The 15,316-nt window shown below is 35.9% G+C and overlaps 1 protein-coding gene across 1 annotated transcript in view; it reads right to left on the bottom strand.

Annotated features, from left to right (window-relative positions):
- Positions 1-397: 397 nt before the first annotated feature.
- The window catches only part of RSPO3 (R-spondin 3), an 87,882-nt gene continuing 72,963 nt past the window's right edge, over positions 398-15,316 (bottom strand). The window contains exon 5 of the mRNA XM_062187708.1: positions 398-1,616. Within this exon, the coding sequence (XP_062043692.1) occupies positions 1,423-1,616 (194 nt within the window). The 3' untranslated portion in view covers positions 398-1,422. The remainder of the gene's footprint in view (positions 1,617-15,316) is intronic.

Raw genomic sequence — 15,316 nt, 5'->3', positions numbered from 1 at the left:
AAAAGAGATCCACAGACTGAGAAAATATGGAGAAGAAAAAGCTAAGTGTTGAAGATACAGGAGGAACCAACATACAAGAAAAGATGCTAATTTCTAAGCTATGAGAGGGGAGCAATGAAACCATTTATGCAGGTCCATGCATCTATAACTAGAATTTTGTATAATAAAATAAAAAAAAGTTTGAATCACTGTCTCCTAATACCTTCTAACTATATCTCCATCTGTTCAGATAAAGGTGAATTCAAAACTCAGAGACATGTTCATATGTTCTTAATTACATAGACATAGGACATAAGTTCTCTGGTTTAGCAGAATTCTTTTTCTTGATTCATGAGTGTCTAAGAGTAATAATTTCCCAATAGAGCAAGCAATAAAACAAAGTGAACAGAACTTTAAAAACTATTAACAAATATATTTATTGTGGTGGCTTTCTCCCCTACTAGATACACCTTGTTAGAAAGTAGTATCCCTTTTAGTTCCAGGTGGACCATGGAGCAGGTCATAAAATTGTTTTCCCCCATTGAGAGAAAAAGAAAACACAAGACTTGGCAAACATATTATAATCCCCTTGCTCTATTTTTTGTTTTCTATGAAATCAGAATTTTCTTCTAATAAGTATGATTTTGCTTTTGGAAGGAAGTTACAGGCATCTGTTTACAGACTTATATAATTCAAGGGGTATCAGAGGCTGAATGTTATAGTGCTGACATAGATTGGGGACCTGTTCCAGGTGGTCCCGACCTTTCACTGTTTTGAAAAGCACAAAAGTAATCTCCAACTCTATGATTTCTTCCACATTTTGCCTTCTCCAATCTCATACAGTATATTTAACTGTGGCATACACTCTCATGTTTCTTGCAGAAGTACAGGATGAGGACAATAGAACTAATCTTAAAACCGTTGTTTCTGTGATGTTTGAGTCCTGTGATTCCAAATGCCAGGAGTGCCCTAAGAGATCTCTAGACCTCTTGGACAAAACAACACGGTCTGTTCAACGATGTTTCTCTCCCCTGATCTCCTATTTGTTTTGAAGGGATACTGCATCTTTGAATTTGCAGAATTATCTTTTGCTTCTTAAGATAATAGATTGAACAAATATTTTTATAGGAACAAGATGTTTCTTCAGATGTCATTACGTTGTTACACCTTATAGCCTATTGATCATTATACACAAAACTCTTGTCTTTTAAAAATGCGCAGAAGCACAGAAGATAACCATTTGAAAGTATCCCTTCTTTGAACTTTTGCTCTTTGTTGTTTACTATGCTTGTAAGGAAGAATATAGCAACTATCTGGAATGTTGTTTAGACAGAGCAGTAACTGATATGTTGTCCATTTGTGGTCCTAATGGCTAGAACACCTGTCCTGGGCATCTGTTTGAGATAGCAGCATCATGAGTCTATAGCAATCTCATGGGACCCTTTAGTGCACAGTGCTGACTGATACCGATTTCTGTTGTTTGTCTTGGACTTTTCGCTTCTTCTGCTGCTGTTTGTCTTTGTGTTCTCGTTGTTCTGGAGTTTCTCTGCTGGATTCCAGACTTTTATTGTCAGGTATTGCTTCCTTATTTTCTTCTTTATTAAGCTTTTTTCTTTTCCTCTCTCTTCCTTTTTTTCCTGAAATAGAAAAAAAAAAGATACTCCTTTAAAAACTACATTCAATTATGTTCTAACCTAAGATTTTTTTTTAAAAGACTTAAATTTTTCTTAGTTTGCACAGCATATTTGTGGATGCTAAACATATACTATGTAAATCATTCATTCAACTACTCTGTTCAGTCTAGGCTATATTCTAAACCACATAAATATGAAAACTATAAAATATAACAAACCAAACAATTCATGACAGTTTGAACTTTAGAGAGTTCTATCTTGTTCATTTGAAATTTAGTTTACAGATATTTACACATATTTAATAGAAACTTTTGAACATAGAAAGTTGTCTTGCTATTTAAGCATTTATGGATATGTATATTTTATCTGATTCTTATTTAAAGCATCATTTTCAAGTCAGATTTTTCCAGAAGCAGCTATATATTTGCAGTCTGTTGAGATAGTTGCCTGCCATCTAAGAGAAGATAATTGATTTGCATAATGAATATGAAAAGAATAATTCTAGTTGAAGACTAGAATAAATAACAAATATTTATAATTTGAAATTAATTTACATTGCAATTTATCTGATGGGTGATGGTGACTATAAGGGTAGAGAATTTGTGTTTTTAGTGGTCAAATAACTAAGTATTTATTGGATTCCATGGAGGCTCTTGAATCATGGGCTTAAATCAAACTGACACTATTCCCTTTTAGAAGTGAATAAACGTGACTACAAATTTTGATGTGAGAAGGCATACTATAGTTAATATAGAACCTAGTGAAGAACTGAATTTATTCTGTTGAAACTGGAGAACCACTGAGAATTTCAGAAGGAGGCAGTAATATGATCAAAACACCTGAGCCTGACACCAAATTGGATGAATGTTTTTATGTATTTTTAAAAGAGTAAAGTAAGTAGATGTTTTATTATCATGGAAACACTTTACAATACTTTACACTTTACAGTACTAAGAAATTCCTGAGGGCTTGTAACATCAATTAGCACATATATAAAATGAGAAATTACTTACATGAAAATTATGAAAACTAAAGACCAGCTATTCCTCAATGTAGACAAGTTTTGAATTCATATCCCTACACACTGAGCCATACAAAATTTGAAGTTAGTCTCTATAATAAGTCACTTGAGACAAAAGCATTTTGGGGAAATTATTTGCATGAGAGAACCAAAATATTTTCACATTCTGAAACAGGCTGCAAATATTAAATTTGGTGGTTTGGCTTTTTCTTTTCTTGAGCTCTAGTTACAGAATCCCAGGGAGCAATATTATTAATACTGCGTTTGTATAGTAGGCCAACACAGTCTTCTTGGCTTAATGATTTTATGCCACAACCAGCTTTGTCATGAGACTTTATTTACAAACTCTTTCATTTACTTTATGAAAACTTACTTTGTTGGATTTAACATAACACACCTCCATGTTTCTGTACTCAAAAAAGACAGTTAACAAAAATGAGAATTCAGACCAAGGTGAAGCAAAATGTCCATCAGGTTTTGGAGGATATATAGAGATGAATGGCAAACAGAGTCAACTCTTAAGACTATACTGAGCTATTTGAACACTGACTTTGCAATTCCTTTGTTTTTTTTCCCCACTTAAAACAATGTTGCTGGGCTGGTGAGATTTCTGAGGAGGGAATCCAGAGCCCTTTGTTGATGCGGGATTTAATGACTATACCTTTGAAATGCTGACTTGAATGTAATCATTAAGCAAAGAAAATTGAAGAATAAATTCACCTTCTTGAATATCTAGTATGATCTAAATTTCATAAAGCTGTACAAACTGAAAGAGAGAAACACTGGATCTCATGGTCTGTGCTTGAATTTCAGAAAGAGATGGCTGTAAAGGTTAGATTACATAATATTTCCATTTTGAGGAACATTTTGGAGGTGTTCAAGTTCAACTCCAAAAAAATTGTCAGCACAAATCATTCCAAAGTTCCATAAAAACTACTGACCCCAAACAAAATGTTATTTTTATGGAAATCATCCAGAAGTTTAGTGTTTGACATTGTTCTCTTGATCATGGTCCAACATCTTACAGCTGTGATCCCAACCATAATGTTTTAGAAACATAAGAAATATATTGTTTCTTCCTTGGTCACAGATTGATTTATATGTTTTTTAGCCACTTGTGACAACATCCTCAACTTGCAGTGTATTTCTGCTTATTAGCAAGCTGATATGATTATTTTTTAAGACAGGCAGAAACAATTTTGGAAGTAGCTTGAAACTCAGTATTATAGCTTTATTATCCAAGGAGTAACTATTTAGTCTGGGCAGTGAGTGAAAGAGGAGGCTCTGGTAAAGTAACAGGAAACTAGCACATTGTTCATTGTTGCTGCCCAACACAGGACTATTGCACAATAGAAAAATGGATTATTATTTTTTACAGGCCATGTGTTAGTGGTTGGAAACCCTAACTATGCTTCTGCATAAATAATATATTTTCCTCTTGTCCAAGAAATGAAATAGAAATGCAGAAAGTGGCTGTAGTCCATTAAAAATCACATGCAATTTGGGAGAACTTTGTAAGGTTTTCATTAAAGGAGACTTCTTTTTCTATTCTGGTGACTTTTCATTGATGTGGTTAATAGCAATTTTTACATTTTGGGGCAATTTTGCAAAATAAGCTTTTTTATATAACTATCTCACATATATGTGTGTTTTGCCATTCACTGAGTGTATGTGAGTACCTGTGTACACCCATAGGCACATGTGTGCCTCAACTGGGTTGTAGAGCATTCCAATGATTAAAAAAATTGTCATCTTCCCTCGAAGGTCCAACAATGAGGGTAATGTTTGAGTGGGAACCATCAAAGAGAAAATGCCATTAACAATCAAGTAAAATCTGAGCCTGCTTTGTTTTGAGTGTTCCCTCCAAAGCTCGTGTTGAAATGTAATTGATGTTGTAACAGTATTAAGATGTGTGACCTTCAGGAGGTAACTGGGTCATGAGAGCTCTGCCCCTGGGAAGAGATTATTGCCATTACCAAGGGGATGGGTTAGTTATTAGAAGAATGGGTTCCCCATAAAACGGATAGGTGCAGCTTGATTTCGTTTTTCTGTTTTTCATGCTTGCTTGACCTACCATGTCATGATGCAGCACAGAGACCCTTACCAGATGCTGACTCCAGACTCTTGGACTTCCCAGCCTCCAGAACCATAAGCCAAATAAGCCATTGTATAATTTACTCAGTTGGTGGTATTCTTTTATAGCAGCAGAAAATGGCTAACACACAAGCCTTGCAAAGTAGCACCACACTGTTACATTTAAGAACATTGTGTCAGGGAAACTCTGCATTCAGATTCTATGTCTGCCACCACCCAGTTTCATGACCTTTGGCAAGTTGTTAATATTTCTCAGAATCAGCTGTCTGATATTTTAAAATGTTAATAATCATTGCTACTTGTGAAACTTTCTAAGGATTGGATGAAATGCTTGTAGAGCACTGAGCACAGTACCTAACATGTGTTAATCATGGGACAAATGAAACCGAATGTTCTTAACTCATTACACAAACTTGGATTGAACCCTTATTCCATGCCAAAAGTGTGAGATGAGATATAATTATAGTCACATGCTAATACTAAAACGGAGGCATGAACAAGATACTACTGGCAGCACAGTCGCGAAAGCATCGAACTTTTTGAATAGAGATGGATCAAACTTCCTATGTGTGATGATGTTTGATCTGAGACTAAAAGAATGACAGTGCCTGCCAGGCTGATGAAGGAAGAAGGGCATGCCAGGCTTTGAAAAATATGCCAACGGCGTGATGGCATGCAAGGACATGGTGCACCTGGGGCCCTGAACATAGACTTCCCTGATTTGATCAGAGTCTATAGATAGGATATTACCCAGAGAAGTTGGAAAGATGTAACAAGACTCAGTTGCCATGTTAGGAGTTTTTCCTGAGGATCAGTGGTACCAAAGACTGAAGAAGGGCAAGTATCACAATCTGAAAGCAGAGCAAGGTTTTGATGTTCCTATGACTGGTTTGGAAAAGGCCGATAGGATATTCTGACATGTGACCATATTTTCCATTTCAGAAAATTGCTATAAGTAATATGAATCCATAGAGGGAATATAGTCAATGGCTGGTATTTCTATTTGAGCCTTGATTTTTGAATGAGCACATATTGTCTAAGATTTTGTTGAAAACTACTATAATTACATAGGTAATTGGCATTTTTGAGATTCTAAAACGATGTTCTATGAATCCAACTATATAGTTTTTCATAAACATATTAAGCACATCCTAGCAACTGAAGGTCAAGTTCCAGACACAGATGCCTTTAAAAAATGCAAATGCTTGTGTCTTATTCCTAGAGATTATGTGTTAGCACTTTTTATGAGGGCCCAGGAACCTGAAGTTAATAACCAGTTTATTTTGACATTTAAGAACCACATCTACAGCTGTAGTACAATAGAATACATAGTTTCCTTAAATATATACTTTCAAAATTTATTTCAAAACACATTACTTATTTAATTTCTTTCATTTTTTCCTAGTGGACATATATTTTTTATTTTTATTTTTTTCATTAGACAGGTAGAGTTATAGACAGTGAGAGAGAGAGAGAGAGACAGAGAGAAAGGTCTTCCTTCCATTGGTTCACTCCCCAAATGGCCTCTACGGCCAGTGCTGCGCTGATCCAAAGCCAGGAGCCAAGTGCTTCTTCCTGGTCTCCCATGTGGGTGCAGAGGCACAAGGACTTGGGCCATCCTCCACTGCCCTCAGCAGAGAGCTGGACTGGAAGAGGAGCAACCGGGACTAAAACCTGGAGCCCATATGGGATGCCGGTGCCACAGGCAGAGGATTAGCCAAGTGAGCCATGGCGCCGGCCCCATGGACATATATTTTTTAACATATAGCTACTAATTTTTAGGACAAGTTTTCTAATTAGGTATATTTTAAATTGGTACCCAGGTATTAAATGAAAATTCATTGCAAGTTGCCTTTTTAAAACCTGTTCAAGGGGCTGGTGCTGTGCCATAAAGGCTAAGCCTCTGCCTGTAGCACCAGCATCCCAGATGAGGGCTGCTTCTAGTCCCAGCGGCTCCACTTCTGATCTAGCTCCCTGCTATGGCCTGGGAAAGCAGTACCAAGTAAAAAGAGAAACCATAGATGTTCAATACTCTTTTTGTTTTTAAAGATTTATTTATTTATTTGAGAGCCAGACTTGCACAGAGAGAGAAGGAGAAGCAGAGAGAGAGAGAGAGAGGTTTTGCATCTGCTGGTTCACTCCCCAATTGGCCACAACAGCCAGAGCTGGGCTGATCCGAGGCCAGAAGCCAGGAGCTTCCTCCGGGTCTCTCACGCGAATACAGGGGTCCAAGGACTTGGGCCATCCTCTACTGCTTTCCTAGGCCATAGCAGAGAGATGGATCAGAAGTGGAGCAGCTGGGACTTGAATGGGTGCCCATATGGGATGCCGGCACTGCAGGCAGTGGCTTTACCCGCTACGCCACAGCGCCGGCCCCTCAATACTCCTAAATTTAATGGAGTTATGAATAAAAGGATAACTTTCTCTAGAATTATAAATCTAATTAATTTTGTTAATTAGTAAAATTATGAAAGTCAGTTAGCAATTTTCTTGATGTTTAAAAATAATCAGCCCATAGGTTATTTTTATAAAATTGTTTCATAAAAGGGGCTTTTTTTGGTGAATATTTTATAAGGTGCCACTAAGGGGAGCCATTGAGCTTTCAGTAGCTCCACTTTCCAACACAAATGAGGTTGTAATTTTTCTCAGAAAAGCTAAAAATGTACCCCACATTCTAGACTGAGGGTTAACTGTCACTGATGCTATGAGTCAAACCAATTAAGAAATAATCCCTATTAAAACGATAAAAAAAATTAAGTCTTTTCTCCTTATTTGGTGTGGAATGGAGTTCCATTTGAAGCCCATGATGTTATAGCTTCTATAAAAGCATAAGTGGTGTGCAAAGGGGGATAATCTGATGATCTCTGGATCCAGAGTTGCTCTTGAATTTTATGTAGAGAGCACATTTTTAAAAATTAAGATATCACTTGGAAAATGTACAAGGAAGGTGAATTGTTACACTGCAACTTTTTAAAGAATGAAATTATGAGCTGTTGTGGAGATAAATATTGAAAGGCCTTTGAATTACAAACACAGGACAGCCTGACCCTGCAGTGAGGAACGCAGCTGAAAGCCGTCAAGGCCAAATGTCCTTCTCAGCTATATTATAACCAAATGGAAATGACTTGAGAAGTGCATCCACCCTTTTAGCACTTGTTTATTTAAAAAAAACAGAAATACTTATTCCCCTTGCTATAATTTCAACCTAGTTTTTATAACAAATATAATAAATATGTCAAAGAATTGAATTTTTAATAGGCAGACAATTTCTCCAAATTGAAATTAATTCCACTGTTTTCTGTTAACTTTCAAGACGCTTGTGATAAATTATTCAAATAAACATAATTTGGTACATTATGAAATAATCTATTAAGTGTTAATTCAGAATATTACCTTGAACCCTCTGTTGCAGAAAGCTGTGATCTCAAAAATATATTAAGATTGAAATTGCATTTTGCCACCAATTGAAAAGGGCCAATTTAAGACATGCAATCTGTATGCATTGTGTTCTCTTGGGAACTCAGAAAAAAGATGGCCCTGTAAAACACGAGGTACACATTTGAGGAGGGAAAAGCAGGGAAGCCCACGTGTCTCAACATGTCACTCCGAAGCCTTGTCCTCTGAGACCCAGCTCCTGCTTCTCCACCTAGTCACCCTGGATCCACCAGAACATTTACCAATCCTATGTATTTGATCTACCTAGAATGCAGCTTCCAATATTCCTTGCCTTAACTCAAGCCTTGCTGTTCCAACAATCAAGGCGAGGATGATCTGCGTGGTCTCTTTTTAAAAACAGGAAGAGTAATAACTAAAATTCAATGAATACTTTTATGTCCCAGGCATAATTCTAAGAAAGAGAGTCATGTCTGTGAGCTCTAGTTAGCCCTTGTCTTACAGATGAGGAAGAGGAGGGCTCTTAGCCATGGTACCCTTTGCCTCAAGCATTACAGCTCAACTGAGCACAACATGACGTGCCAGCCTTGCTTTATTTCAAAAAAACAGTCATGGAAATTGCCTATGTGTGAGCTAACTTTTTAGAACAAGAAGTCTTACAGAAACCAAAGTGTGGAATAGAATTACTTAGCCTCTTGAAATCTGAATGTCCAGGGTATCACAGAATCCAACAACAACATTTTGGGATAGATCTTTGGTGTTAGCCCCATGCAGTTACCTCATTCATTCTCTCTCTGTCTCTCTCAATCCCTCTTAAATTGCTACAAATCTATTTATTTTTCACTATTTCTACACCCTGAAGTATATAAAGGGGTGATATATATTTAATTTATAAATATATTTTTTATAATTGTCAGGCATAGTAAGAAAGGAACAATAATGACTAATAAAATTGAGCAATGATAACAGGACACTGCAAAATAAAATACCAGCCTCAGACTCTTGTGCTTTGTGGCTGTTTAAATAAAACGAGGGCTTTTCGAACTCAAGTGCTATGATACAGTGAAAGCTGATTGGATAACTGAGGTGGCTACTTAGTGAGAAATGGGCAGGTCGGGGATACAGTGTGGATAAGTAGGACAAAGGGATGGTTCACAGACCAGGCAGAAGGGAGTGGGATGGCATGGTATTTAATCACAATCCTCAGAACAATATACATTTTAAAATATATGAATTGGTTATTTCTAGAATGTTCAGTTTACTATTTTTCAACCAGAGTTGACCTTGAATTAATGAAACTGTGGAAAGTGAGGCTGTGGGTAAGACAGGACTAATGTATATTATACTATTTATACCAGCATTTCACTGCTAAAACCCCTATGAAATTATCAGATATTCTTATATTTTGTTATAAAGTATTTATAACAGAAAAAAAGAAAGAAAAACTATATGAATTCAAATTTTTTGAAAACCCACTGAAGTTGAATACAATTCAATTATACATCATTTCAACTTATGGCAGACATCATAAGTATCAATAATCATAATTTTTGAAATCATTATTTTAACAGTGTGCTTTAAGTCTAATAAATTTTCTTGGGCCAAATCAAATACTCTCCTAATGAATTAACTATTTTAGTTAAGCTTTTATAGATGTTTTTCATCTTTTGTTTAAATAAGTTCATTATTCACTGAGGATTCAGAATCTGAAATTTTGAATTTTGGTTCTGTGTCCTAACAGAAGTTTCCATGGCCCTTTCACCCAAGGTTAACCCCATTCCAGCTCATTGTTTCTGCTGTACTGAACCCCAGCCTGGAATTCTTGCTTGCATTTAAAAAGAATACTAGCTGGAGTCCAAAAGAAACTGTTAAAGATATTGGATACTGCATACTAGGATGTCTTCCTATTATAAATCATCAGCATTTAAAAAAAAAAACAGATAAAAGTGCAAAGAGGAGAAAGTATGCAAAGACTTTATCTATTGGCAGTACTTATCACTTACTCATTATAAAAGTAAAGTGTTTCTTGTATTTTACTATAAAATATTCTAAATATACAGCAGGATATTACAGTAAGTATTCTAAATTTAATATGGAATTTATTTCTCTTGAATCAACTGCCTTTTGATTAAAAGGCCTTTTGAAATAATTTTAATGTGTCTTTTTCAGTGTAACTTTGAAATTCTATCCATCACATTAGGTCAGATCACAAAGCCCTTGTAAACCGAATCAGACACATTAATTGACATGTTCAAAATTTGTTGATTGAAGCATGGTTGCATAATGTGTTTCAAAATAACTTGTGGGGCTTCAGCAGTTGATATATTGGGTAGGTATAATTATTCTGATTTTTCACTTGATGTCAAAGGGTGTGTTTGTCAACTTCTTTTATTAAATCTAGTCAAATTTTATTCACTTCTTTGCCATAAAAATCATGATTAGGTTATGAATTGAATATTATTTCTCCTTTAAGGAAAATTACATTGCATATGATATCTTGATTGTTTTATATACTGTTATGAACTTATGAGAATTTTGCTGTTTATCATCCGAAATTTAGAGTGATGTAGCTCAAAGACCTTTAAAGCTTATGAGTAGCGTTGTCAAGTGTTCTCAAAATCTTCAGTTTGGACCTAGTTGTTTCAGAGTATTAATGACTACTAATAATAAATTGAGGTGTTCATTTTTTGAAAAAACTATTTATTTATCTGAAAGTCAGAATTACAGAGAGAAAGAGAAAGACAGAGATCTTCCATCTGCTGGTTCGTTCCCCTGATGTCCACACTGGCTAGGAGTAGGCTGGACCAGGCCAAAAGCCAGGGGCCAGGAGCTTCATTTGTGTTTTCCTTGTGGATAGCAGGGACCCAAGCAGTTGGACCATCTTTTGTTGCTTTTCTCAGGCCATTATCAGGGAGCTGAATCAGAAGTGGCGAGCAACTAGGACATGAACCAGCACCTAAATGGGATGCTGGCATTGCAGGTGGTGGCTACACCTGCTACACCACAACACCATCCCAAGGTGTTCATTTTTTTATTGCAATATACATACATTACCAAACCCCTTCACTCCACCATCTCCCCCACTTGCTGGAGCCTCATGCTGCTTTAGACTACCATTGCATAGCTCAAGCTAAGACTATTGTGTGAGTCTATAAAATTTTTATGTCAAATATCCTTGTCCCTTGGTACATGTTGGGTACTGATCACAGGACCCTTGAGAATACCAAATTCATGGAGTTCTTTATGTGATATATGCATATAAGCTAGATGCATTTTTCCATGTACTATTTTTTTTCAGAACTGAGAGAGAGAGAGAGAGAGAGAGAGAGATGGATGGATAGAGCTCCCATCAGCTGGTTTACTACCCAAATATGCACAACAGCCAGGACTGGATTGGGCAGATGCTGGGAGCCACAAACTCAATCCAGGTCTCTCATGTGAGTGGACCCCAACACCTGAGCCATCGCCTGTTGCCTCCCAGGGGCTGCACTGGTAGAAAACTGTAATAAGGAACAGGAGTAAGAAAGTGAACCCAGGCACTATGATATGCAGTGTGGGCATCTTAACCAATATCTCAGCCACTAGGCCATCCCTTTCCTGGGTTCTTTGAATCTACTCTAGATTACTTATAATACTTAACTTGAGGTAAATTCTTGGTAAATAGTTTTCATACTTAATTGTTGAGAGAATAACCAAAAAAATCTGTACATATTTAGTATAGATGCAATTTGTTTTTCATCCTCCAATTGGGTGAGTCTGCAGATTGGAACCTGGGAGTATGGAGTACAACTGTATTTACTTCATATCACCTTTTTCTCAGCAATTTAAATACACATTTTAAAAATAGTGACATAGCTGTACATTTTGCTTTAATGCTATAATTAGTACTCAAACAGTATGTTTCACTTTGTGTTTCTATGTGGGTGCAAACTGTTGAAATCTTTACTTAATATATACTAAATTGATCTTCTGTATATAAAGAGAATTGAAAATGAATCTTGATGTGAATGGAAGGGAAGAGGGAGCAGGAGAGGGGAGGGTTGCGAGTGGGAGGGAAGTTATGGGAGGGGGAAGCCATTGTAATCCATAAGCTGTACATTGGAAATTTATATTCATTAAATGAAAGTTAAAAAATTAAAAAAAAAGAAAAAGAAAAAAGAAAAAAAAATAGTGACATACTTCCTTTGACAATTCCTATCATTCCCATAGTGGCAGATATAAAGTACATAAATTGTATTACCTATAAGTAAAACTATTTTAACTAAAATTCAAAATTTTCATTCAGAACACCTATCTAACCTTTATTTTAAAAGTCTGGAAAATGATTTATTTAGTATTTGGCTGTAATTAATCTCTTTTAAAAACTTTTCAAGTTTTTCATGATAAGTCTTCCTAATTTTGTTTAAATTCAAAATTTAAATGTAACAATGTTAATAAATAGATCACTACTATACCAGTTGAATTATAGACGTAAATGTAAATTGGTTTGAAAATATAGATCCTCAAAATAATTTTTCCTTATGAATTTTTATTTTCTTGCTCTAAATACTACTGAGTTAATCATGCTTCCCCTACTCCAATAACACATATTCAAGTAACACAGTGAAGAACACAAATTCATTGACTTATCTAATTAATTACCTCAGAAAATAAAAAACCATGGTTACATTAATGGTTTATTCTAAAAGTCAGTTTTTTACGAAACGCTATCTTTTCATATTCCTGTTATAGTGAGTCTTCATGTTGAGCTCAGAATAAAATTGATATTTAAATTGTCCCATTTCTCTTTAGTTATGAAGGTTCACAGTCCATTTTCTCATGCTTGAAACACATGTTCTAAATATTTTTATGGTATATAGCCATCCAATGTCTTTTTTTAAAAAACAGGGAATTACTAAGTCAAGAGCATTGTCTTCATCTTTGATGAAATATAGCTTTCAAATTAGCAGCAAAGTCCTTCATTTCAAAAGGCTGAACAGAATGCTACTTGAAAATTCATTCCAGCTGGTTGAATTGAAGAACTGAAAGAATTCCAAAGAAAGAATATTTATCATTTGATTCCATTTGGATACATTTCCATTTGCTCCAAGAACTTGTCTCAGAATTTTGTTCTTCTGAGACACACAAAAAGGTGTTGATAGCCTTGTTTGACTAGGCTGAGCTTCCTCTCTTACCCTTACTGTCTTCTGAGTTGTATTGACAGGAGGGGACAGGCTATGTTTGCTGGTGTGTCAGCAGTAATTGATGATACTAAAGCTCTTGATATTATTCTACTGTCTTTCATAGTTTGATGTATTAGTGGACTCTTTTTTCTTTCATGGGCCACATTTTCTTTTCTCTGAAGCTTTTTATGTTCTAAGGGAAGAAAACATAATTCTAACATGCAGTTGCAGCCAGGGGGGCAAAAAACAACCACCAAACCTCTTATTTAATGTGGTATTCTGTGATATCTTAGCTAAAGATATACACTTTTATAGCTATCACTTATTATTTTCATTCACTACTAATGTGGTTCCATTGTTTTGACTGAATCCCTGTATACATCACAATATATTAGCTACTGAATTTTGAACTATACTCTTAAACCTTTTTGCAATTTGTCAGGGTCATATTGAACTTGTTTCTATTTTTCATAAAATTAGGAAGAACAGTTAATTTAGTGATAAATGTAAACATGCTGAACTTACTCCTAATAGAAATTCAGCCTTAATTTTGATTCACCTATTAAAATATTTGAAAAAAAATGCAATTCTCAGGCCAAATTATTTTTGGAGTAGGGTAGGCGGATATTACTAGGAGCTTCTAGAAGTGGCTTCTAGATCAATTTGCAAAATTTGATGCATAAAGAGAGGCATAAGAGTTCTACATCCTCCATATATTGCTCCAAAAAACATGGTATCTATGCCTTGCTCTTTGGCAAGAGCCTGCACACAGTAGCAACTCAATAATATTTGCTCAACAAATTAAATGAAAAAGATTTATATGTATTATTCCATTTTTTGATTTTGTGGGCATCACTCAATTTGAGGGAGTGTTAGGGAAGGAAAGGCATGAGGAGACTGCTTTTGGTATTACTCCATCGTATGCAAGCATGTTGAGATAACTCAGTGTCCCAAGAACTTGCCTTAAAAACCTCATTTGTTATCATGGAACCCTCATCCAGTTAGTCACTTCTGTTCCCATATCAGCTTCAAATGGCTTTAGCCCATTCCAGGGAGCTACATTGTAGTCACAAGGAAATAATTTTTGACTTGCCATGCTCTAGCAGATCATCTTTGGAACAAGTGAATGATGAATAACTAGAGAATGCCTACGGCTGTTTCAAGAAAAGTGGTAAGAAAGTCCAGGTTGCAACAGAGAGGTTACAAATCCAACTCTCTTCTATTTTGAGAAAGCATTTAAATTCTAGAGCAGGCTTGGGGATTTGAAGGCTCTAAAGTTTCCCTGAGGTTGGGGGTATGGGCCAAATTCCATCTCTCGGCTCAAAGCTGGGAAACAGTAGCCTAAGAAAAAGCTTCTGAGGTTGTTTGGAGAAAAGGAGGTGGTCAAGGAGAGGGACACAAAGGGGAAATGGAGGGTGAGAGGACTTTGGATAGAAAGTTGAAAGATGCCGAAGCAACTTTTCCTTCTTTAAATTATTTTATAGAGCAGGCATAAATGATGCTTCAGATGATGGAGTTGGAAATGTAGTCTTTTAAAGTTGTGAAATATGACCCTGGCCCATCTTGCCCCAATCTTGGGGCTTTTCTATGCTCTTTTGAAGTGGCATTCACAGTCTCAGAAGCCTGACTTCCCCTTGAGTTTTGAATGACTGTGGCTTTTGTTGTAATCCATTGAATTTTGCTTTCAGTGGAATATCACCAAAATGAAGGACCTTTGGGTAGTATGATGAAACTTCTAATTTAAGAGGGTGTTGCAAGGGCAACAGATGGCATGTATAATACCATTAATGGGGAGAGAAAGTCCTGGGAAGACTTAAGCAAATAAGTTGAAAATGAAAGAAAATGTGACAGTTCCTGAAGGAATGAACCTTGTCTTACTCAATCTCCAGAAAAACAAATGTTTGTTGTGTAATTGAAGTATTTGAGAATCAAATAAAAGAATCCTGGAAATATAAACGCCAAATGAAATAGGTAGGAAATAATGTTAAAGGGATAAACAGCTTTGAGAATCCACATTTTGGCTTTTATTTTCT

The sequence above is a fragment of the Lepus europaeus genome, chromosome 3 (assembly GCF_033115175.1).
Source record: "Lepus europaeus isolate LE1 chromosome 3, mLepTim1.pri, whole genome shotgun sequence".
Classification (NCBI taxonomy): Eukaryota; Metazoa; Chordata; class Mammalia; order Lagomorpha; family Leporidae; genus Lepus; species Lepus europaeus.
Note: the sequence above shows the minus strand (reverse complement) of the source record. Positions and strands in the feature narration are given on the sequence as shown.